We start from the raw sequence: 26,041 nt of genomic DNA on the forward strand, positions 1-26,041 counted from the left end.
TTAATAAAAATAAAGTCATGTAAAATGAGTTGCTCCCATTTGGTATGAGCCACTCTGCAAAACCCATTCTCCCTTATTCCACAGTTAGGGCCAGAAGTCTGAATAAAATGGCATCAGCACAGAGGCACGGTACATGTGAAGTGCTTTTAATTTTCATTGCAGATCTTGGTGAAGAGTACCTACCAGGAGATCCACGAGGAGCAATTATTTGTGGTTCCCAGGCAGTTACCATAGTGTCCAAGCTGCCCTCTGAGACTGTGAGAGGCAGCCCAGATGTCATCTTTCCATAACTAACAGGTGAGAAGGGTATTTTTTACTGAGAAAGGATGGGTTGATTAGATAGTTACTGGGGAGGATAAGATAATATCAGATGTAGCTTCAAGTCACATTTACTGAGGCCTAGGGGTGGGCTGCTGCCACCCAGAGGGGTCCCACTGCACTCCCTGACCTGCAGCAACAAGCCTCTTGGCCCTCTCGTGGGCTGGACTCTGCTATTGGACCCAGGGGATGAGGTTCCATGAGCTGGCCCAGTGGAAAACTGTGTGGGTTTTGCTATTTCGGGCAGGTTAATTTTCCATTAGCCTGATCTGCTACTCCATAATCAACTGATATGAGTCAAAGGAAGCAGAAAGAACACATGGCTAAGGGCAAGATGGATCAAGGCCACCCTTTCCATGGGAGCCTGCAGTTACAACATCAGATTAAACGTGATGTGAAGCCAACGTATGCACCTTAACTGGTGGTGGTAAGTTTGCCTCTGTGAAATGCATACAGAATAGACCTAAATGGGCTTCCAGCTTGACTCATAGCTTCATATTGTGTGACTGAGGCATGCCAGGGCTCTGCATGGTTTGAAGAGAGGGTCTTGGCCAGCACAAGTCCCACAAGGTATGCTTCCCGCCTTTAGCACCTCTGACACGTATTTTCTTTCATGACTGCCCAAACATTGAGACAAATAAGACAGGATTAGTTCAGTCTTAATTTCTACAAGGGCTTCATTTTGTCAGCAAGACAAGATGACCTTTTCTTCAGGTAGTGAGATAAGGCACAGGTAGGAAGGGCAGATCACATAGGTTATGCTCCATCAGTGTGACCCCTGAGACAAAACTCAGTACCAGTTTAGACATAGTAAAGGGACTTCCTCTGGTTACATCTGATTGCCCTTAGGGAACAGCTGGTGTTTAATATTTTTGGAACTACATTAAGTTGGTTTTTTTTCTATTATATATTATTGCTATGCCTGTTATGTCTATGAATTCTTTCTTGGTCTACAGTTTTTTGTGGTCAGCCACAGAACCATTCTGATAGCCTGCAGGATGCTAAAGGGAAGTGTATCTGAATTCGGCTAGCTGAAGGTATCTTCAGTATCAGCGCAGATGTACATGGTGACTTCTACAGCTACTTCTGATTTCCTGTCAGAGGACTGGTGTGCGTGTGCTTCCAGAAGAAGGGATGGAAGACAGATGAGGTAAAGACTACGCTTCATCAGAGAGAATGAGCGTTGCTGAAAAAAAAACTAAAATCTCTCTTTCAGACCACATGGTAGCAAAAAAGTTCCTCTGTTTCTCCAAGAGAAACCTGAAGTAAAAATGGCTGAGGAGCTTTACCCTTCATCCCTGAGCTGTAGTCCCATCTCTCCAGCAGAGACTAGCCAAAGGCAGCTTTCATAGTGCTGTCAGAGAAGTGGTTGCTGGATTTTGGAGAGGTAAGGCAGAAAGACTGCCCATTTCTTGTGCTTTTCTAGAAAGACAGCTACAGAGTAGGTTTAGATTTTATCTGTATTCTCTTTCTTCCATAGGTAATTTCTGGTTTCTCTCAAAACCAAAGTTTGGGCATGGCTTTTTGTTTTGTTTTGTGTATGTTTCTTGTTTGGTTTGTTGAAATCTTGCTCTTATGGCGTAGATATGTGGTAAAAATGCATGCTACATGAAGAAAACCTTGTCACAAAAGACATGTTGTGCAAAACTTTAGTTAACTGAACTTCTAATTAGAAAACATTCCTTAGACCTGTCTATCATGTAACCAATAATAACTTCTGTTAAGAAAAATCATTTTCCCAGAGCTGAAAAGCAAAGGCTGCTACTCAAGCTCCAAAACATTCATTTGTAATCCTGATTCAGTGAGTATCATGATGTTTAAAATAGAATGACTAAATGTCCTTTTTTTTCAAAAAAAAAGTGCTATGAATTGTCTTTAAATCCTCCCTGAAAGACAATCACATTCAGATGTTCCTTGGCACCAATTAGTTTCAATGCAGACATTTCAAAGGCATTTCTTCTTCAAACAGCATGGTATGGTTATATAAAGTTATGCGGTTATTGGAAGGGACCACACGTACTGCATTAAGGTGAAGGTCCAGAATACTAGTGGGATACTTAGTCGCAAGTGCTAAATCACAGTTCAGTGAGGTCACATAATCAAATTCCAGATTATCCCTTTTATTATGTTCGCCTAATAAATCTTTGGAAACTAGAGTCTGACAAGTTCATCACAGCATTTTAACTTTTCAGTGGTGCGTGTAGAATACATACAGAATCATACAAAAGCAAAGAAAAGGCAGCAAGGCCACAATAAGAATGGAAGAAAAAGTCGTCTTGATGTCAAATCACAGCACACTGAAAAGCTACGCTGAAAGATGTGCTTCCATTTTTAATTTGAACCTTCTCAACCGAAGTAGAGCAGTTTATCATTTAGTTCCAATGAACAGATTCGCACATCACACATTTCACTGCTTTATGGATGAGGCAATGTTAAATATGTTTTTACTGCAGTTCCACAGGTCACTGGCATGGGCATAAGCCAAGACCATACGGTTAAGATTATTGCAACACAGCTATTGGTCATGCAGCTAGCTCTATGGTAACAGCATTTAATACCCAGATAATATGGTTTCATTATCACAAACGAAATTAAAGAGCCCTTTCCCATACAGAGACAATCCAAGCAAAAGTCCGCACCATTCCACCAGGCTGTTAATTGAATGTTTTTCCACCAGGATTCAAAAGAAGGAGGAGGTTAAGGGAACTCACTGATATAGCAACATGGTTGAATGCAAGCCTATGCTGTGGAAGACTTACCATCATCCAGGTACATCTGGTCCAATTCCTCAGGTTCTCGCTTGATCGTTACAGGAATAGGGGCCAAATTATGATTACTTTCCTCATGCAACTCTGGCAATGACAGTGGTTGGGTTGTTGGAGACTCATTTCTGTGAACCTTCGGCAGTTGCTGCTGCTGTTGACCCATTATGGATGAGTGAGTTGGACTGCAGGACTGCAAATAGGTTGGCTCTTGGGTAACAGATGGAACTGGAGAAGAGGGACTGTTGGGATAGAGTGTTTGTTGATAACCAAGGGGACAGCTACTGCTCAGATGTTGACTCACCTGCGGCTGCAGCATGATGTGAGATGATTGCTCGGGGGAGCTTGGGTGCACAACTATAGACCTTGGCACTTCCTGTATGGTGGGGACACCTCCAGCGGGCTGCTGAAGTCCGAGGTGACTGTGGCCTGAGTTGGGGATGCACTTGTAGGGAGAGGACGAAAGGTCGTGCAGCTTGGGGCTTGAGTTGGGAGAGGGTGACATCACGGCATTTCTCTGCTGACAGGAGGCAAAGCCAGCCACGAGGCACGAACCAGGATCAGGGGGCATCATGATCTGCTGGCTGTAGTATGGTTTAGAGAGAGGGCTTAAGCCTTGGTTCATTGGTCCACAGGTTTGAGCAGGCTCATAGTCATCTGTGGGTTCTGTTTTTATAATTGGAACTGTTAAAAGAAAAAAGTTTTAAATAAACATGAGTTGTGTATTGGTATGATCAAGTTGGCTTGTGGCTAGGATACCCTTTGCAAAACAAACAACGTCTTGAATAAGACTCTGTGTGTCTTTTGCCTAGTTCTCCCACCCTATAAAAAAAAATGAATGAGTCATCAGCACAAGAAAGTCACAGCTGGTTCTAATATTGAAAAGGACTATTTTCTTTGGACTCTCCTCCAGCACTAATGTGCTATAAAAATCTATTTGCAAATAGCTGTGCTTCAGTAGAAGCTTTGGACCCAAGGGCTCCATGGATTTGTTGTAATCAAAGCAAGAATTTTAACTTGGATATACTACTGCATTTCTACGGCTACTGATGGCCCATTTGATAAATGTCTGCACGTTCGGTAAACTGGAAAATAATAAGGTGGAGATGGGGCCTGAAGAGTTCAGTGAAAGTAAAATTGCAAAGATACAAGACAAACTACTATATACAAGAAGTTTTCAATTGTGAGGGCATTTCTGAAAGAGCAGGATTTGATTTATTTAGGTTTTACATGATTGTGTTTAATCTTACTAACCAGCCAGTGGGTGTAAAATATTCAATAAGTTCCATCCAACCCTCAGTGATCCCAAGTCGGATCCAAAATGCTAACGCCGGCTCCTAACAAATGTTAACTCAATCTCTGACTACCACGAAAAACTGACTCCTATTCTAGACCTCTGCTTGCTCTACTCATTGTCCCAAAAGAGGCTCTGACTGAGCTGTCATGCCATGTCATTAAATACCACCAGCACATGGACAGAATGACTCTCTATGAGCATCAACTCAGTCATAACAAATGTAACAGTGGTAATAAATGCTTTCTCAAATCAGAGAAGAGAGCCCTCCTCAAGTCAAAGTGTCTTTTAGACATTGGCTTTCTCTCTCAAATCAGACAGAGTTGCCTTTGCTGCATCTCCTATATCATATTCAGTGCACAGGTAAAAGGCACCCATTTTCTCCTGCAGGAAAATTGTAATCTGTAGATGTATTTTTGTTAGCCAGATGCAACTCTAATGTATACAACAATTGAGTATGGATGCACAGTGGCATTTATCTTCTTTCCCCAAAAGAGATCCACAGGAACAGCTGTGGCTTGAAGGGGCTGTTGGAAATCTATGATGACACCAAAGAGTATCTGTCAGAATATTAGAATAACTGACCCATTGTGGCACAAAGTTATTAATGAAACATCTCTGCAAAACTCAGCTCAGAGCATACCCATGTTGTATGAGCATTTTTAACTGCATTTTTATTTTCGTGTGTTTTACAGAAACCTTTATACATTCTCCAGCCATTTACTATGTTCGTGTACAAGTTTTTTGAACCCCTAAAAATGCACGTGTGTGCATGTGTACATGTAAAACCTCTTTTAATACTCACAAATTTTGCTGCTGGTGAATGCACTTCACTACCCTTGTTTTACAGTCCCCCCAGCCTCTTGTTAACTTTGCTCCTTTTATGTTCTTTTACATATAGATGCTTGTAACACTTGTTTCAAGATTTCTAGCACCCCTAGTAAAAATATGGCTATATATGTAACAGATGCACAGGTGCTGCTCAAGACGAATGTGCTAAGGATAATGGATTGTCATTGGATTCCTCATAATCTTATTTTCACCTGCTCATGTGCTGCATACTGGCTAGCAGGGCTACTAATGCACTTGGTTGCAAAGAAGCAGATCCCAGGTTCAGTGACAGCTTTGTAAAACCAATATCACACCATTTATGAAAATGCAAGACCAAAGAAACACACCTAGATAAACACAGCAGTTCAGGTATTGTAAGAAAATACCTTTAACAAGTTCCTGAACTAGCAAATATTCTCACATGTTTTATATTAGGTTCACTGTACTAGCACTAACCACAGCACAGCTGGAAATATGATGGTTGTTGAACACTGAATTTTCCCAATATATCACTGTTATAGAAACACCTGTGCTAAATAATTCCAAGCTCAACCACTGGCAATTCAACTCCAATAAACCTTGGAGTTGTCTGACTTGTTATAACCTAGGGAAGGGTTATAGCCCTGGTGGCATGCAGGCTGGCAGCTTTAAAGACAGCAGGTTCCTCATCTCAGGCTGTTTTTTCATTGTAGCTCTTCTACAGCACATCTTTGCCACTTGGTTTACCAGACACTTTTTGTCACTTTTTTTTTCTTTATAAAAGCAATGCCATGGGATCTATTTGGAGGTCTGATTAGTGGCCTTGAACACTGGGAATCTGTTTTCATATATTGCTACACTGAAATATACCTGCTGCAACCAACAGAAGAGAACCAGTAAGTCCTGTTCTGGACTGGGCAAAGGACTGATGGGCGGAGGGGACACTATTCCAGCCCTGTTAGTCCAAAAACTCTCTTGGAGATGGTGAAAGCAACCCAGGACACTCCTGGCTGCCCACAACTTCAGAGTTCATAGGGAAAACAGAGAATGGCATTAATTACAGGACTAGTCAGGGTGAGTCACAGTATCTTGTCTGCTGATGGTAGGCTGGTTATCAGAGAAGGAAACAGGAAGAAGGGGTATGAGATTAAGTGGGACCTCCATTTTATTTGACAACTGTTTACATTGTCTCCTTGTATTGCTCTGAACTGATAATCCTGAGCACTGGTTATTTCATATAATGGGAAACAAGCTGTCCTTAAATAGACAGACACTACCTGCACTTAGTCTTACAGGTGTCTGAACTTGTTCAACTGAATTGTCTCCATTACATTTTTTTACCGTTTTTTTTTTCAACACCGTAAAAAAAGTCTCCCCTTGTTAAGTTATTATAAATTTTGTTTTCATGCTAATCTCGTCACTAGAATGGGCACCACACTGAAAGACAGAAGAAGCGTTAATGGTGAAACGGTGAAAGGCTTTGCATCTGATTTGTCAGTGCTTTGCATTAGTACAGACATTTAACACTGTGCAGAGTGAATGTTTGGATCTTACCAAGCTGGGATGCAGCCACTCACGGCCCTCTAAAAAAGTGTAAGTGTCTTCACAGGGCCCCGGTTTGGAGAAGGAAGCACTGCAGGATTTATTTATTTATTTTTTTTTTCTGGAGAAATGATCACTAATGACCCAGATGATGTGGAATCAGACCTGCAAAGCTGAGCATGTCAGAAGAAACCTAAGACATTAACACTTCCCTTGCTGGCTAGACCTCAACTTCTGTATTTCACGTGAGTAACTACATTACTTGACTTGTGGGGGACAGACGTACCACAAATTGCTACCTTACACCAACAGTTTATTTATGACACTTTATACTGTATCTGCTTCTCCCCAGCCTACATAACTTCACCAAATGGAGCAACAGAAGGCCAGAACTCTGTTAATGTTTGAATTTCCAAACTCAGCTCAACTGAGCTGTGGGTCTGACACCCTGGTCATTCTGAAGTCACTTTGAATGTGTCAAAAGTTGGTGTAAGGGCAACTGTTTACTTGCACCTTGCAAAGTACTGCAAAAGGCCCAAGGCAGGAGCTGTGGGTATTTCAAGGCACACCTTCCAAAACCAATGCAGGAATCACCTGTACCTGTATACTCACTGGCTACCCACTCACAATCACAGTGTCTATGGTGTTACTCGAACGAGTTTAAATACTTGCATGTAATAAGGCTACACACCCTACCCTGTGTCTCAGTGACTTTTGGGGGGCTGAGACCCTCCACTGGGGTGAACAGCTGCAGCACAAATCTTAACATGCCTAGCTTCACAATTTTCTCCTAGGCAGGAACCCAGTGAGTTCTTCTAGAGCCGCGAGGGCTGATCTCTGGCCAGTTGTGGACTAGTGTTACTGCTTACCTATTGACTCATGCTTGATTAATGTCAAATCTTTACACACCTGAGCTAGAAAAAGGCGTTTTGTTCTCAAATGCATCCCTGCGGAGGCACGGTGTAAGCTAGATGCCATAATACATATACATTCCTACCATCGCTCACTTGCACAAGTATTTCACACAGCGAAATGCGACATGATACACAAGAGTACAGTTCATTTTCTCAGGATTAATATTTAACAGAGAACAGCATTAGCCTTACTAACTTCCAGCTAAAATACTTCAAATCTTAAATGACCCAGTAGAAATCTGCCAGCTGAAAGAGACACTCCTAGTCACACAGCAGGCCTGGACTGGACACACTGGCAAGCCCTACAGCAGTTCAGAATCTACAAGCACTTCTAGCAGAAACTGGTTGACGAGAAGCTCAACATGACCTAGCAGTGCGCACTCGCAGACTACAAAGCCAACTGTGTCCTGAGTTGTATCAAAAGAAGCGTGACCAGCAGGTCAAGGGAGGGGATTCTCCCCGCCACAGTACTGAGTTCAGCTCTGGTGTTCCCAACTCAAGAGGCACACGGACCGGCTTGAGCAAGTCCAGAGAAGGAACATGAAGATGTTCTTAGGGCTGGAGCACCTCTGCTATGGGGACAGGCTGAGAGTGCTGTGCTTGTTCAGCCTGAGGAAGAGAAGGCTCTGGGGAGACCTTAGAGCAGCTTCCAGTACCTAAAGGGATCCTACAAAAAATCTGGAGAGGGCTTTTTACAAGGGCAGGTAGGGGCAGGACAAGGGGGAATGGCTTTAAGTTGACAGAGGGGAGATTTAGATCAGGTATTAGGAAGAAATTCTTCCCTGCGAAGGTGTTGAGGACCTGGCACAGGTTGCCCAGAGAAGTTGTGGCTGCCCCATCTTGGAAGTGCCCAAGGCCAGGCCCGACGGGGATTTGAGCAACCTGGTCTAGCGGAAGTTGCCATGGCAAGGGATTGGAACTGCATGATCTTCAAATACACTTCCAACCCAAACCATTCTAAGCAGATGCTATGACTCTGTCTCAAAGGTGTTCCATAGTGCTAACACGCAGTCTTGCAGGCTCTCAGCTGGCTAAATGAAAAATTGTGGCTGACTTTGCCATACACTGAGAGGATAATAAATGCTAATAATAAATGGCAATGAAGCCAGGATTTGTGAAATTGTAAACAGAAAATGTTGAGTTTTTTATATACATTCAGACTGAAAAGTATTGTTACTCACTTAAGAGACCCTACTGTGATGAACAGATCCCTGCTATAAAAAGCAAAAAAATGAGTGCAAGTTTGGTTTGTATGGTGAAATTTTAAACTTGTTACTTCACAATGCATTAGGTTGGCTGACATGATTTTAAATGGTCCTCAATTCTGAATATTGAAGTATGACAGAGCTCACCGTTCTAAATTAGTCTGATCAGCAACTTAATCTGTGCTGACTGGTTTTCAGTGGTTCGATGGTGCCTTCTTAGACTTTGGACTCATGTCATTATGTCATCTAATTTAATACAAAGTTCTGAGAACCACACACTGGCAACAGCCTTGGCTATAAATCAAAGCTTCTTACTCAGAGAGACCAGAGTTATGACATCATACCGAGGCACTGGTGGGAAGACAATGGTCCTTCTGTGTGGGTCTGAATCTGGGAGAAATATTCCAAGCAGTTCTGCAAGTCCACATTTAAATGAAAAGCCTTTCTAGCAGGTAAAAACTTAATATATCAAACCTTGAAGAAAAATAATAAATCATGCACATTCAGTAAAGGGAGTCAGAAAGTGCTTAAACATAAATTATACGTATTTCTGACAATTCTAACAAGTCTGTTTGCTTTTACACTTCAGCAATCCAGATGGGTTTTTAAACTTTTTTTTCTATTAAAACATGTGAACTGAGAAAATATAATTGTATAAATTAAACAGATGTTTATCCCGATGAACATTAAACTAACAAATTCCCATTTCCATGTAGTATTATCAATGCAGACATTTATGGCACTATAATATATTTATTTTACCCTTAAGTTTGATTGAATCTATCAAACAAAATAGCCACCTTTCAAGTGGAGACTATGATGTAGTTCCCTGGCACTGGCACACAGATTTTGGTTAGCATATGAAAAGCAAAACACTACTTTTTCATCACGGGCACACACACACATTTCTTCAACTTCTGGACTAAACGTCTCATAATTGGTAAGAATTTGGGATGAGACTTTCAAAGAGGGCTGAGTTAGGTGGCAAAATCTCCATTACTGAGCTGAGCTCTGAAATGCCGTTTGTGCCTTCAAAAATCCTGCCCCATCAGTTTAGAGCCAGGCAACACACCCTCTTCACCACAAACCAGATGTTCCTTCAGAAGATGCTGCACAGGTCATCCCAACTGCTGCCACACCTCTACTGCTGGAAGGCTGGAGACACAGTGAGGGACGTGGACACATTTCCATGTACAGCTCAGACACTCTGGATTTGTGAAAAGACAAAATTCTGGCCACTGTGGCTGCATCATCTGGATCCAGCAGGCTTGAGCAGAGTGAGAACGTCACCCCTTGTTCTTCTGACTCTGGAGCAGTCTGGTGCTGGGGAGAGGCAATGTGCTGGCTGCCTTTAGAAACTATAATCCCCCTTTTTGCAACACAAGAGTGGCAGTGGCTGAGCAAGACTCTCTGAAATGCCCTGCCAACATATCTTCAGCAGTGGCAATCTCAGCAACAAGGGACTGGCACTCAACCCCAGGCATCTTGTGAGACAGTCACTACAGGGGCCTTTACAGTTGCTGTCTGTGGACTGGGTATTTTTCCTTAGGAACCAACTCAATCAAAATGTTTTCTAAAGGTCAAGCTACTATCAAGACTTTGCTTTTTAGTTAGTAAAACCAGATCATGGTGACTGTAACAAAGGGAGCCTCACGCTATCAAGAAGCTGCAGGCAGTACAGATGTGCGATTGGAGTTTTTATCTACTGAAGTATCTGAACTCACTCACTGCTTATGGATACTGTTCATCAGGAGGACTACCCCTAACACATGCCTGCCTGCCCTCTTTGGGTTTATGCGTATATATTTTTATAGGATCAGATGCATATGCACAGTTTTATACAAGAATAGCCTCCAGGTAGATGGAAGCCTTGCGCCTATAATCTTGGACAATGCCATTATCTGATTAGAAAGTGCTTTCCATCCAACTCATTTACTAAATGCTTTTCAACAGCTGTTAAACTATTAGGTTAATCAATGCATATTTATCAGACAGCAGATTATACATGGTAGCTTGGTGCATACACTATTAAACCAATTGAGGGGGAGTGGAAGGTAGGTGGAGGGCATTTGGGTTCTGCTAGTACAGAACACAACAGAAAGCATTAGCTTTCTTCTAAAAGAGGAGAAATTTCTTAAAAGGCACGACTCATTTTTCATCTTAATACCTTACTAAATCCTGCAATGTGGAAAAGGATAAATCAAGTCCTGTGGTATGCCTGCTTGGGCTGCCCTACTGCTGCTCCCACAGCGGCTCCACTGCTGCCTTGATTCGGAGGTTTAAATGAGCACAACACCCAGGCTGCACTGACCAAAGCTTTCTATGTCAGACATGTTAAGATTCACTGGGGTGAGGTCTTGTTTGATGTTGCAGCACAACATTACACTGCCAGTAATGCTGGCATTACTTCTGCTCTCCCAACAAGGGGAGGAGAGTAAGAAAGCGAGGGCTGCAGGCAGGGGTCCCACAAAGCACCAAGACAAGGGCGGCCTGACATCACTCATCCCTGGCAGTCATGTAGGAAGCTCGGCAAAGATGGACTGGCAGGAAGGCATCCTTACTGTGCCAGTCCTACCCACAGATCCACCCTCTCCAGAGAGGTGCCTGCACATGGCTGACCTCAGCCATCTTGGCTCTAACTTGGTCTTTGTCTTCAGTGATGGTTGCAGACCCTACCACAGCCAGAAAAACACACCCTCACCCACACATTTTGCCTCCAGCAGCCATCACCACCATGACCCCTTTAGGATCAATCACTGGGCTACATTAATTATGGTGATCAGCCACTCGAGGAGAACAAAAATAAGCATCTCCTGTAATCCAGCTCATGTAATCCTAAACCCTGTTCTCCCTCATAAAAGTTCTACCTTTGGCTTTTAACCTAATTAGAAGAGCCTAAAGCCCCATGCTTGCTAACATATGCATGTGAAATCACTGGCAAGCAAGGGAGGGAGTCTTCAAAATGCTCATGCAGAGGAGTTTGGTGACCTAAACTACAGGCTGGGTTTTGCCATCTGAAGGGGAATATTTGAAAAGGGAGGTACCACCAAAAGACAACTTTATGCACTGGAAGTTAGCTATTACAGGTGATCATTGCTGTGTGACAGAGCCTGATGGTCAGACACAGCCAGGCCTTTCTATACAGTGCTTGTCCACCCCTGCCTGTTCCAAGGACATCTCACAGGTAATGCTCCTTCTTGATCTTCCAGTTGAAGACGGAGCACCACACAGTGAGGCAGTTTTACCTCTAAAGATCAAGATGCTTGCATGTGCAGGTCAGATGCAGCTGGCTAGGCTCTGGCTGACAGACAAAACGGGATGTCACCTAGATGAAGCATAGGCAGTTCTAGTGGGGACTGAGCAACTGGGAGAAGAAGTACATGAGGCTGTGATGCTATAAAGTGTAATGCGCATCTCTGCTTCACCACAGACCTCATGTAGAGGCTGGAAGGAGTAGAGGGGCTGATGCGCCTGGTGATGATGAATTTTGTGATCCTCTTATATGGAAACAGGACTCTGACAAAAATCTCACCTGCTTTTTGTTATTCTGCCAGATGCCAAAAGTAACAATCAGCCAACTAGCAGCCAAAATGAAATAAACTATAACAGCACATAGTGTAAAAATTAGCAACTGTGATTCATATTTTCATGTAAAATAAAATCCCTTGGGGCCAACATTCACCCATCATCTCTCCTTTTTGCCTGCCCTGATCTGCATAGGCTTTGCAGCAACCTGGCAGCTCCCTGGGCTGGATGGAAGCACTTCCAGCAGGTCCAAGGCTTCAGGCCTGGCTCAGCTGCACTTGGTCCCCTCATACATGGCCCCAGGAATATGGCCCTAACCTAAGGAGGGACAAGGTGTAATGCACTCCTACTGACTCCCATGTCCCTTCCTCTGGCTCCCCGGGCCAGCTGCAAGGTACCATCGAGATGCTGCCCGCCATGGCACTGGTGTGGTCATGTTGCATATGCCACTGGTTAGGACCCTTTCACAACCCAGGCACTGAATTTGGCCTTGCTTCCCCAACCACCCCCAAATCACTACTATTTTGCAGACATAGCTAGGATAATACTTTTGCCAGCCTCAAGCATGAGAACTCAATGAATACTGAAGAGGTGAGAGGTGTCAGGAGATGATCAGCAAAAGCTATGCTGTGTGTGACATGAGAGCGGCAATGCTTTGCATCCTCCTTTTATTGTTTCCAGCTAAGGCGGCCGATTGTCACCTTTTAACTTAGAGAGTGAGCTGTGGGCGGAAGAGACGAGGTGAAACAGGCACGGCTGCTCAATGCAATCACTAGAAAACTGCTGATTGTAGGGCAGGCATGAGATAATTTTAGAGCAGAAGCAGGAAGGTAGGAGGATGCTGACAGCAATGTGCAGTGGGCACCACTCACCCCTTTCAGAATCACTCCAAGAGCTTCACTTTGCGCCACTGGGCTGTAACCAACAATACTGAGGCATATCTAGGCACCACAGGTAGGCTCTCAGCACAGGTCTGTACCCACAGATTCAAAGGACCTCCATCCCCACCAAGCCATTGTCTATGTGGCCAGGTTTTCAGAGGAGCTCAGCATCCTGGGCTTGTGCAGGTGCCTGCAAGGAGGCAGTGGAACTGCAGAAAAGCTAGCCCTGTGAGTGAAGGCAGTGCACTTGGAAATCTGGCCTATGTGTGGTGAAATGTGTCTGAAAATTAAAGTTGCCCAGCATATCAACACCATTTTAATAAATACTTGAAGTAGTGAAATGATTTTTTAATAATGCTTTGACAATGAAGAAGCCTGACAGAAACAGAAAACAGACATACTTTATCAACTCTTTGCAAAAGCATGTTTTTCATTCCAGTAAAACAACCATATCAACTTTCCTTTTTCCATCTTATTAAATATTTCCTAGACAAACTAATCTTTCTTAGTCAAATACCACTACTTGTCTAAATAAATTCAAATACTTTTCTATGTTCACCATTCTTGATACCAATATTCATTGAGATAAGAGAAAGCATAGAGAGCATTCACTCCTGTATGTGAAAAGTAAGTTCTTGAACATGTTTTCTCTATTTTGATGTAACTACTTTAAAAAAGTCTGAATAAACAGAAATCTAACCCTTATCATTCACTGTTTTGTTTAAAGTCTTCCGAACTGGAGAACTCCTTCAGCTTTCTTAGCAGATGAAAGCACAGGATTTGGAACCACAGCATGCATGTCTGGTTGCTTCTGTTCTTCTTCGGCCTTTCCAGATTAGTTTATATCTCAAATGCTACTGCTTACATCTAGTGACTGCAGAAGACTATAACTCCTTTTTGAAATGCATATATGGGCCAATGGTATAACAAATGCGTAGAAGCAAAATGATACACTCTCATAACCAGAAATGAAACCCAAGCATTTTTCTAGAGGGTACGGTTCACAAGTGCAGAGCTCACCAATGATCTTCCAAAAGTGTTCTGCTGCACATAGTGGGGCTGCAGAGCACACCTGCATAGAGCTGCAGCAGTGGAGGGACTTTAAAAGCCAAATATCCAAGCATCTGCTCATTGTGCTTGTCTCAGACTCCTGACTGCAGTGTCCGATCATGTGCCTTCCTCCTCACATTCTGATGGGATGTGGCAATGCAAAATGTATCAGTACTTACCATATGAGCTGCAGGAATTCACCTGTGCCAGAATGGTATGGAAATTACCTGTATTTCTGTGCCAGGCATGTCTGGGGAGGAGTCTCAAGAGCCTACAGTCTGCAGGCTCCAGGACAAAATTGATACGCAATTGCACAGCGATGTGCAATAGTGAAGCAATGCTAAAAAAAAAGATGACTTTACAGTCATTTCTGTGTGAAACAGAACTATTAGCCTATATTAGCACAATATAGGCTAATATAGGATTCTGAGATTGCTTAAATTCAGCAGAACAGTAAATCAAAATTTCAATTAAAACTGGATTACAAGTACTTAGGTTTATGGTCTGTCCTAAGCCAAAGACTTAAGCAAGCCCATTTTCCAGACCTTGGCCCCATTTGTGAAGCCTCTACTTTCTGGTTTGTTTTGTTATTTAAAGTTTTCATTTACAGAGCAGTGAGATTTTAATTTTTACAGCATTTTTTTCCTCTTTCTGAGGCAGGAACTCATCTTCAACAAGTAAGCCCCTGCTTTGCAAAACACTTGAGTTAACACAGAGAAAAAGTACAATCCTGCCAAATCTCTGCAGCATGGGAGAGGCCTTATGGCAGCGAAACCGTAACACTGCTGGAGAGCGCAGCTTGTGCTGGCTGTGTGTCACAGAGCTGTACTCCACAGAGATGCTATAGGACCATCCGCGGGAGATGGGATGAATGAGTCCATGTGTCCCTGGATCCACTGGCTGTTTTCCCCTAGGGAACGAGGAGAGATAGGAGCTACAGGGAAAAAAAAACACCTATTGTTCCATGGTCAGGGTGGGAGCCACACAGTGAGCCCATGGCTCTCCCACTGGTTGCACCATCTGCATGTGCCCACATCCACCCCAGGAGCATGGACATCAGGCTCACACAGTACTGAGGCTTTAATCCATATACAGTGGTTTGCTTTGGCACAATCCAGTTAAGGTGTAAAATAATGTCTGCTGTGCATGATGCAGCTTTTAAAGGATCCCTCATGCAGAAATACCTTCAATATTATGGTAGGCACTGAAATGTTAGCATTTTGACTAGTACTAAAGCACGGAAGGAGAAGAAGCTTACAGGATACCATCTGATTTGTGTAAAACCACATTTTACACTTGATGATCACTCTGACATTTGCTTGTCAAAACCCTACACCTTCTGTGTTCATTGGATTTGTTTAAACAAGCGACAGAGTGTTACCTGGACCAAAACAGAGCTTATCTCGTTTACAGTTTTTTACACTGATCACTCAGTGATTGTTGACGCAAGTATTTTTTTCTTCATGAGCTGAACTTAAGTTTTCTGTAATATCTCAAAACTTTAAAAGAATGTTGTGATTGAAATCAAATAACGCGAACATCCTAAAATGACTCCTAGAAATACAGCAGCGTAAATGACTGATTCAGTCATTGTGCATAGTTTCTCAATATGTAGCCAAGGTGATCATATCTACCTTTGAAAGGCACGATGGAAACAACCACCATCACTATAAGGGCAAAACAGCTGCAACACAGGCCTAATAAAAACATACTAGACTATTAATTCTGATGACTGCAGAAGCACATTCACTATTACCACTGTTAATGAGAAAGTTCACAAAGAACATAAGATATTTTCCAATTACCTATATGCATATATACATACATATTAAGAGAACATGAGTGGAGAACCAAACAGGAAGGTGCAGGTTAGAGGCATATTTACTACGAATACCTGCTTCCCTTTACCCTGCCCCTGTGTTACATTTTTTCTTTCAGGTTTCCCTACACTGAAACAAAAATATTTCACATGAATTTAGATCAGCAAAACAGACTAAACAAGATTCCCAATGTTTTCAAAAATTACCATAATTAAAGATGTCTTTGCAGAATAAAGCTTAGGCTGGTTCTCTGTTGCCTTTCACTGGGTAGATACTCCCATCTCTTCACATCAAATGAAACATCAAATATTTCAAACTGAGAATGGTGGTAGTATAAACCAATTCTGCAGCAGTGAAAACTATTTCCATAGTTTAGAATAAAATGTTAAAAAATGGGCTATGTAAAGGCTGGAAAGGAAAGATGCCACTTAATAAGCAGCAGTTAACAACAGGCATATATCTGAAATACTTATGTGTAGGTGGCAAGGCAATACCTGTTGGCCTCTACAACAGATTTTTGTTGCTGAAAAGTGTTGTGCAAGAGAATAACAACTTTTTCCTTTCCAATTTGAGAGATGAACAGACTTTAAAAATACAGAGACATATCCACTGGGGATGAAGTTTGCATAAGAAGGCTGATTCAGCGAAGCACAGTTACACAGCACATGCAATAAACAGTTGGTTGCCCATGTAGGGTTTCCTGTACTTTTATGTTAATTGAAGTCCTGATAAAAGTCTGGAGCACACTCAAGGTAACTGGGTGAAATTCCAAACATGTATTTTATATGGGATTTCACCTGCAAAAAGTTGGCAGGTCTCCTGTCATCATGTGACATGACTCAAGTATTGCTTTGTGGGGATTTCCCTCAGAAGGACTATTTTCGCTTGGAACATCTACAAAAAAAAGCATGACACTAATAATTTTTCTAATTTCTCTTCCTTCCAAAACAACCACAACAAAACAACCATCCTTTTTTCCTACTTTCCCCCAGAAACTGTTCTCAGAAAAAGAGCCATTTCAAATTAAAGAAACCTAAATTTACTTCTATTAAAATCTTCATAAAAGCCTGCTTGAATTCAGCTAACAAGAGTGACTTTATTGTCACTTCAGAGCCACCAATATAAGTGTCAAAAAAATCTGGTGTTTTTGAACATTTCCTATACATCAAGCATTTCATATGGAGCACTCTGATCTCCATTCATATTGCGCTCTTCATCGCTACCCAAGAGCAAGATCAGCCTGGAGCGGTATTTTCACCCTGCGAGAGACAGCGAGGTGCATGATGACTAGAAGGAGAATCCCCCCACACCTCCAGCTTAGGGCCCATCATGCTAATAATGTTGTTGTGCGAATTCAGAAGTATTATTCAAATGCAGGGTACACTCTGGGGACACAAAGTGAGACTGAGGGTTAACAGCAACTTAGCAGAGAGCTCAGCACATTCACAGTTCGTGGCTACACAGTTGAATTTGTGCTGGGGCTCTTCAACTCCCCAAACCGGAAAAAGTCCTTGTTCCAACAGTTCTCTGCCACCACTATGAAAGAAAATAATCTGCAGAGAAGGTCTCTTATGTGGGCAGCAGAGAAAGCAGTGCTTATGGTTTGATTCTCACTCTCATTTCATAGTACCAGGTATATCTTCAAATTACTCAATTACTAAAGAACTATCAGCACCTTGTATCTAAGTAGTCATTATTATCTCTTATTTTTACTAGCAGAGATATATTTTGTTACCATTAGCAGGAAGATAGGTGAAAAGCTGGTACTGGCTTCTCTTTCTCTTTCCGTTGCAGACATAGAAGTTGACCTGAACAGGGCTGGTAATTCTCTGATTGCGGAAAGGTGGTATCTCAACCACCAACGAATTCTGCAAAAGCAACAAAACAGAAAGTCAAGGCACAACTAAGGCAGTTGAGCCGTACAATAGGATTCACATGTTAACTGCAAGGAGGAGGTGCCTGGGCTCACAAGGAGGAACACACTCTTTGCAAGGGAAGTGGTGGCCTTTGTGGGCAGGGATGGCTACCCACCACCCCAGCATCCATGCCAAAGTTTTCAGAAGTAGGAAAATAAGATTTTAGCATGTTTCAGGTCTTTTCAAAATCACTAGCTTTTATCTCTTCCTTTTCTGATAGGAAATATGACACTGCATACAGACAAGGCTCTGTACCTCCTGCCTCTGACAAGGATCTGGGCCCACAATTAACTTGTGGTCCTAACTCAGGAGGAGAAAGCACAATTGCTTGGCTGGCAGGTCATCCCCAGTATATGTAACCCTTACACAACTAACTTCCTTTGAAAGGAGAATTAGAACAGGCATTTGATTATTCAGATACTTCCATTTTCCACAATGAAATGGTTTTTTCATGTAACAACTCAGAAGTTTTAAACATGCTGGTTTCTGTGGATAGGAGATCTTGGAAGAACATCTGGTGCTACAGGAATCAGGGCTGGAGATGTGTAGATGATCTTCCACTGTCAAAACCAAAATGCTCCAGCATGGGGCTAAGGAACAAGTTAGCTGCTAGGGCATCAGCTTACACAAATGCACAGTGAAATCTGCTACGACCATCAAAACCTCCCTTGGCACTTTTTTGAAACAATGAAAGGGAATGCTCATCTTAGCATATGGCCCACATTCAGGTCTTTGAGTTGTCTGCTTCCATGTCTCCAGCAGGTTTGCAGCTAACAAACTGTTGCATATTCCTGCAGAGGTGGAATAGTGGCCTTATTTCCCACTTACAGTCATGACTGAGGGAGCCACACTTTTCCAACCATGAGGCTGATCTCCTGTGAGGGGACTCACATTTCTTTTGCCGAAGACAGACAAAAGCCAATGAAAATGCTCAGAAATTGCTTTGGGAGCAAAGGGAAGAACTGACCCAGCAAGACAGAAGATGAGCAGATGGGGCTGGCCCATCCCGGACAATGAAAAAATATTTTCCAAATGGCCTCTCCTACTTTTGGGATAGCTTCCAACAAAGGCTTTTTACCCCATGCTCCCATTAAAGAAAGATTTCCAGGAGGGGAGGCCTAAGTACTTGTTCTGTTTCAGTGCCAGAGCCTTGGAAATCCCTCTTTAGCAACAGTGCTGGAGAAGGCAATATATATTTTTTATCTTGATGTTAAAATATTTAAGGCAGACTTACTGGCTTGCACATTTCTTTGTCGGTTTTGGCTTCCATTTCCCACACATGGTGACCATCTAAAAGACAAAAGAAAAAGATATCTAGTTCCGTCCTTTTTTCCTCTCCCAAGCCAACAAAAGAATGACTTTTGCAAAAAAAATCTCTTTGAAGGGGCACTGCATATATGAAAAACAGCTCTCAAAATGCATCGTCCAAGTGTTGCCCAACCAGGATGCCATCTGGGTAACCAGCGATGGGAGTTCACTTACTTAACTTTTTTGAAGGGGGGAACCACAGTCCAGAGTGCATAATACTGCAATGGGGGAAAGCCACCAGGAGTTTATTCTGCTACTAGTTTGAACAAAAAACTGTTCTACACCTTAGTTTCCCAAACTTTCAGAAAAAATACACTTCTACCTGTGAGGCCTTTTGATCACTAAAAAACAAAACAAAACAAGCAGTATTAAAGAAGCTCCTCAGTCATGAAGTATTTAATTTTAATATACTCCTAACTTGGCTTGTCATAATTCTGCTTCTTGGATCAAAAGGCAAGGCCACAGGCTTGGAAATACAGCTTTTGATTTCATTTTAAAGTTGGTTTAGTTCAGCTACAGTGGTCCCACTTAAGAGTTTTCTGAAGCTGCTTCTAGTGGTGTGTTTGGTCCTCCTAATTTACTAAATTCCTGTTTTCAAGCAAACATGGATTTAAGCCACAGCTATCACTTTTTCTGGGACCTTTCTTTTGGACTTTTCTTTGGTTTTATCTAGTCATTTTTCCTGTAACTCACTGATACAGGAGTCACTGATCAATAACAGGTATTTTTATTTCCTTGCAGCTTCAAAACTCAACAGAAAACAGAAAAATAATACAAAACATACAGTTTCCATTCTGCAAGCCTAGAAAAACACAAACATGTATGGAAGGCCACAAGCAGACTGCTAAGTTGGGCAGTGGGGATACATGCAGCTTCCTGAGTCGCACCATTGTCAGATGTCACCAGAATGGAAAGGAAAAATGAGACTTTATGTCATCTCTTTTGTACCTTTATTGCAGCATCGGGACATGCAAATGCAAATATTAGTTATTTTGAACTTCATCACATAGACGTGGACCTGCCTTAGAAAAACAGCTCTTGGGAAGGTAAAAAGACTGAATACACTTTTTCTTCTCTCTTCACTTTCATGGCCAGGATGAAGGTGACGCATTTAGAACTGTCTGATTTATTACAAGTGTCTGTAAATAATATTTTTGTGTACAGCTGTCCTACTGTGAAAGGAATGATGCTGAGGGACTAGCCTTGGCGATTGTTTTAATGTCCAAAACCCCTTTCTTTTTAATGTATGGAAAGAAGTGCAACGTGAAAGCTGCAGCACAAACAGCACAGTGGATTTGGTAAGTCTTTCTGTAGGAAACAATTAGCAGATCCACCCTTAGCTTCTTCCTACGTTTTAAATTGTGACCCTGGAAAAGGAATCCCTTTAATTGGTACTGCCACGTTCAGCTGAGGCGAGAGAAGGAGCAGCCAGACTGTGCTCAAGTCTCCTTAACGATGCCTTTGGAGAGAGCCAGAATTGAAGCAGACTTCTCGGGAGGACTGGCGATCACTTCACAATTTATCCAACAGATGCTTCCCCTGAGCTGTCAGTAGAAAAAAAACTGATCGAAATTTGGCAAGCCAGGACACATCCCTTGTCTGGAAGCAGCCTCCTTCATCTCCAGCCCTCTCCCTATAGAGCCCCTGTAGCTCCACCTCACCCCCTTCCCCCTCTCCCCCCAGTTAATTCAATCAGTGCTAAAAGTAATATAACGCTACCATAACACTGGCGCTGACACATTTTGCTCTTCTTCTTTGTAAGGGGTTCGTTGGTGCTTTGGGTTTTTTGTTTTCAATCTACAGACACCCAGACTAGTAGTTAACATGTGTTCAATTTGCCTTCACAAATGGATTACCAGAAATTCAGCTTTTTTTGCTGCATTTAATTTCTGCTTTTCAAGAGGAATGATCTGATTCAGGTTTCTGGTTTTTATTTCCTGCCGATACTTCAGTAAAATTCAAAATGACTCCATCTCTAGCTAATCTTTCAATTACTTCACGCAGCACTGCCTTTATACGCTTTTGAAATTTTTATGATGACAAAGAGAGTTTGCTCAGAAATATTTAAAATGCTGTAATCTAAACTATTAGGAAAATAGAAATCCAGAGCCATGGCTAGTCTTTGGAAGCTAGTAAGAACAATACAGGTTTTGCTCCAAGAAATTCCCTTGAGACTGTCCAGACCATTGCTGCTCAGCAACTGAGGGGAAGGGGAAGAGAAGCAAGAAGTAGGGAATAGACAACTCATTAACAGCTAGTGACATTTCATTTAACAAAAACACAGGGAGGAAAAGTTGTTATGAAGCAAGAGACAGAAAGAAGAAAAAAAAAGGGGGGAAAGACAATTCCTCATATTACGTCTGGTGAACCAAGAGGGAAATCTCAACGCCCACGGACTGGGACCAGCTCCAGGAGGGAAACCTTAGACCACTACGTCAACCTCTTACAGTAAACATGTTTTGCAGGTTTATACAGTTCAGCTGAAATATAAAAAAAATCCCCAAAATATAAAAAATAAGGAGAGAAAGGAGTAATGGCTTCGCAACCATCTGTAGAAGTCCGGGGCCTCAAGACAATCTGCCTATGTCGGAGAGAGCGCTTTTGCCCCAGTGCCCGTTCGCCGGGGACCCTGGCGAGCAGGCGGGATGCCGCCTCCTGTCAGCGTGTGCTGGAGGAGTGAGGGCTGCTCGACCACAAAAGTTTCCATTGTAAGCCTGCCACATCTGCAGCAGCCCGCCTGGTTCGGGGCCCGAGGCAACTCCCTCCTGGCCGCCGGCCAACCAAAGTACACCAGAGCAATTTATACCTTTCCAAAATGCAAATAATTCAAATTACAGACATAACACAAAGCTGAAGCAGACACATTTCAGGCATTCCCGTTAAAGTTTACTCTCTGGAATTACCGTACCCAAATGGGCAGTTGTTATACGGGGGGGGGGGGGGGGGAAGATGGAGGCAGGAGAGGAAGGAGAGGAGGAGGCAGGGAGGAAAAGGGAAAAGGGAGAAAACAGCTTTTCCAAAGATCTTATTTCATTCCCTGTCATTTCACTATTTACTTTTTACCAAGTAATAAGAAGTGTCTTCTCCAAACCAAATGCCTGGCTTTGTTTTGGCATTTACAGTGTGATATTTTGAACAGCAAGACATCACTTTATATAGCTAGAAAGTTGTGTCAAGGTATTATACTGGATTTGCTTTGTTTTCTGCTGGTTTGTCGTGTTTTTGTGTTCTGGTTTGTTTTTTTTTTTTTTACAAAAGGGAAATAAAAACGTAACAGTGCCTTGCACAGAACCACAGTGCAAAAGCCCTGCAGAGTCCATGGAGGAGTGCCCTGCTCCCCTGGTGCCAGCAGCAGTGGTTGACCCGACACAGCCAAGGCTTCACCTGGGACCCATGCCAAGGGCTGGAGGAAGTACCCTTGAATCCCTCCTTCAAAGAGGCAGCACAGGAGTGTGGCAAGTGCCTGGGGAGCCAGAACCCCCCTGTTTCACACAGGCTCTGATGTGCCCGGGCTCGGTGCTCCACTGACAGGTGGCCATCAGCACTGCCACCAGCCAAAGACACTGGGTTTTGTCAGGAAGCCTGACATTTACAGACTGATCAATGTTATTTATAGCCATTCCTGCTTCGGGTGCGCTTCACCACCAACGGCTTCAGCCTTGTTTTTTTCAGCGCTGTGACACTTGGAGCACCAGGGATTGCTAATGACGAAAATACCATGAACCTACTGCGTTATGTGGGGTGGATTGTCAGCTCTGCAAAGCATAAACACCCTATTTCAACATGCAGCGGCTGAACGGTGAATGGGCCTTTGTAGTCTGCTCTTATCAGCCGCTCACTCCAGCGTTAAAGGAAACTGTGCACAAGTCCAGAAGTAAAAATACTCTAATTCATCAGGGAATTCCCTACAGTATGAGTCACTGAACGGCTTCCCCACCACACCCAGCTACAAGATTTCCACATAAAAAGACACTGTAGAGGCCTGTTTTTACACAGAAGCAGTGCTAAAAAGTAGTTGTGTAAATCTAGCGGCGTCAGTTATTCACACATAAAGCCTAGTAGACTACAATATACAGAATTTCTGCACGGAAGAGCAACACGAAGACCTGTGAAGACTTTCCAAATAAAGTTTTCTACAGTCTTCCCCTCCTCAGTGCCCATCAGGACTCCTACAGGGTTTCCAGGGCTGGGTTTACCTTCTCACTGCAGGGAACTGCAACCATAGTGCCAGGGGTTTGCAAGCTCACAATAGCCAAACCACCAGGATAACTTGCATTACAGGCCCATGGATGGCAAGAAGGAAAGAATGCACAGTACCAAAAAATCCTAAGCCTGGAAACTCATGAGGGTATAACATCTGGCAACCACCTAAATCTTGCCTCTATGTAACAGGCATAATGGGAGTGTTCAGATATATTTAAGTGATTTCACTTTACTACAGGAGGTTAAAACAGTCTATATTCTTAGTAGTCCTGTGTTTGCTTGAGATATGAGAAGAATAGACATAATCTAGGATTTCACTGCCTGTACACAGTGTACATTTTATACTCTTCCCGCCTGCAGCTCAACAGTTTGACTGCACTGGCTAGACTGTAAATCTGTATTTACATTCACATATTGCAAGTAAGATGGTGAAACTAGCTCTACTCTCCCAAAGGAACCCACTACTTGATTAATGCGTTGTGAGATTACCTTAAACAATAATGCCTATACTACACCACAGATTACTTTAACATGTCCACAACAGGCAGGGACAGATGCAATGCAGAATGATTATACAGTGAAATTTTGAGGTGTTCTGCAAAGGTTGTCTACCTCCCTATTCAGTCCTGTTAATGCATATTCAAATCCCTTAGGAGTGATGGATTTGCAAGTTTTCAATTTGCACCCAGTCCTTTTCCCTGGGAAGTCCACTCACAGCACTGAGATAACTGATCTGTGAATACGTCTAGAAGGAAAGGATGCATTTCCAGCCAGAGAAAAGGATGAAGACTAAGGCAAAGTCTTGTCACTCAGACTTACGAGTCATCCAGTTGTGTGAAGAGGTGCTTCCAGCTTCCAGGTGAAGAACACATTGGGCTTGGGCTAGCAATGAAAGTGGCTAAGAGGACTTTCCTAGGCTGGTCTTGCAGGCATCAATGTGAACAACATTTCCCCAGCTGGACACCAACAAGCCCAATAATCTGTGGATGGGAGTCTATGCCATGTTTCACACCAGCATACATTTTAAAGACATTTACAATGGAAAGGCTGTAAGGATGAACCAACAGCCAAGCAGTCTGCCACCAGATGTACAGGGAAGACGGGGCAGAAAGACAGCAAGAAAACATTCAGAAACACAGAGAATAAATATCCACAGTGTAAACGGCCAGGACCTTTCTTTCAACCACCCCAGTGGCACTTCACTTCCCTGAGACCTGCTGAAGGAGCAGGATGCTTCTCAGTCATGTGCGGGCCCACAGCCACCTGCAGAGCAGCTCCACCTCTCAGCACTGCTCTCAGTGCTGCCATGGCCTGCCTGCTGCCCAGCACCTCATCCCCACCTGCCTCCAGCCATCTTGATCTCCTCTTTGCTCTTCCACTACTTTTGCTATGGGACCACATGGCTGGTCTGATTTTTGCCTCTTTTATTTCCCTCTTCCTAGCCAGGAAGACCCCCAGTTGTTCTGCCCTTCTCACAGCCTACTCTCCTGCTTCCCCGATATCAAGACTTCCCCAATAGCGCTGTTCCCTGCCCCAGGCATGTCTTCTGGCATGCATCAGTCCATGTGCAGCAGGGCTCATGCATAGCTGACGTATTTTATTTCCACATCAAAGCTGCTATATTTGTGTCTCCTCCTAAGCATCTTTTGCAGCATAGAGATATTGTCCATTCCTTCAGCTATATATTTTTTCAGTATGGAGCTGAGTATTATGTAAACATAGGTGTGTCTGTCATGCATATGATGCTCTCAAGTTACTTTTTCTTTTTTACATGAACTTAGCAATAAAAAAGTCATGCAGCAATCAGGTGATAAAAATCCAGTACAAACTGTATCTTGCAGTACTTTGGCATCTGTGCCAGACATGCACTTCTTCTCTGGTTGCTCAGCTGGGCAAGCCAAAAGCTGAGGGACTCACTTTACGTAAATGCTGAGCCTTTTTAGCTGCTTTTACCACAGTATGTCTAACAGGCTTAATTATTCTGAGATCAAGTGTTTGCAAATGAACTGTAATTTTAGTCCAGGTAATTAAAAGGAGGTACTGCGCTGACAACTGACTGATCGGGTTCATTTTGAGCCAAAATCATTGGAATGACCTGCCAGATCCTATTTTCAGCAGAATAGAAGCTGGTTATGCAATTTGTGCTTTCTGGCACCTCCCCCTATTGAAATTACTGTTGGTCTGAGGGTTTTATATTCAGTAAGTCTCAGTAATTCCAGATCTAATATACTCAACTTCCAAGTAAAACTGCAGCTTGACATCCCTGCAAAATCTCTCTAGAGCAGGCAAGTTGAACCAAGCACACCCAGCACAGCCATCCACCAGCAGTCATGACAATACTCTACTCTGTTTACATTCATGTCATCTTGTCTTCACGATTTTACTTTGCTCTGGGAACCTCTAGTAGGCTGAACCTCTGACTTTGCAGCTGAAACTGAGTAAAATATTCCTGGTCCACCTTCTTCAGTCTAATTTGCCTCATATTTTCTCAGA

At 42.9% G+C, this 26,041-nt stretch overlaps 1 protein-coding gene across 6 annotated transcripts in view; it reads right to left on the reverse strand.

The window, feature by feature from the left end:
• NFATC1 (nuclear factor of activated T cells 1) overlaps positions 1 to 26,041 on the reverse strand; it is a 116,633-nt gene that overhangs the window by 28,501 nt on the left and 62,091 nt on the right. For 3 of the 6 annotated variants that reach the window (XM_057424226.1, XM_057424227.1, XM_057424229.1), the window contains exons 7-9: positions 19,272 to 19,327; positions 17,857 to 17,989; positions 3,078 to 3,764 (exon numbers count right to left, since the gene is read on the reverse strand). In XM_057424226.1, the coding sequence (XP_057280209.1) occupies positions 3,078 to 3,764; positions 17,857 to 17,989; positions 19,272 to 19,327 (876 nt within the window). Of the gene's footprint in view, positions 1 to 3,077; positions 3,765 to 17,856; positions 17,990 to 19,271; positions 19,328 to 26,041 lie in introns of those variants that run through there. The other 3 variants (XM_057424228.1, XM_057424231.1, XM_057424232.1) reach the window with 3 other exon arrangements.

Source organism: Pezoporus wallicus, unplaced genomic scaffold (genome assembly GCF_028554395.1).
Source record: "Pezoporus wallicus isolate ANWC-B61680 ecotype Strahan unplaced genomic scaffold, APGP_CSIRO_Pwel_v1 contig_5485, whole genome shotgun sequence".
NCBI lineage: Eukaryota > Metazoa > Chordata > Aves > Psittaciformes > Psittacidae > Pezoporus > Pezoporus wallicus.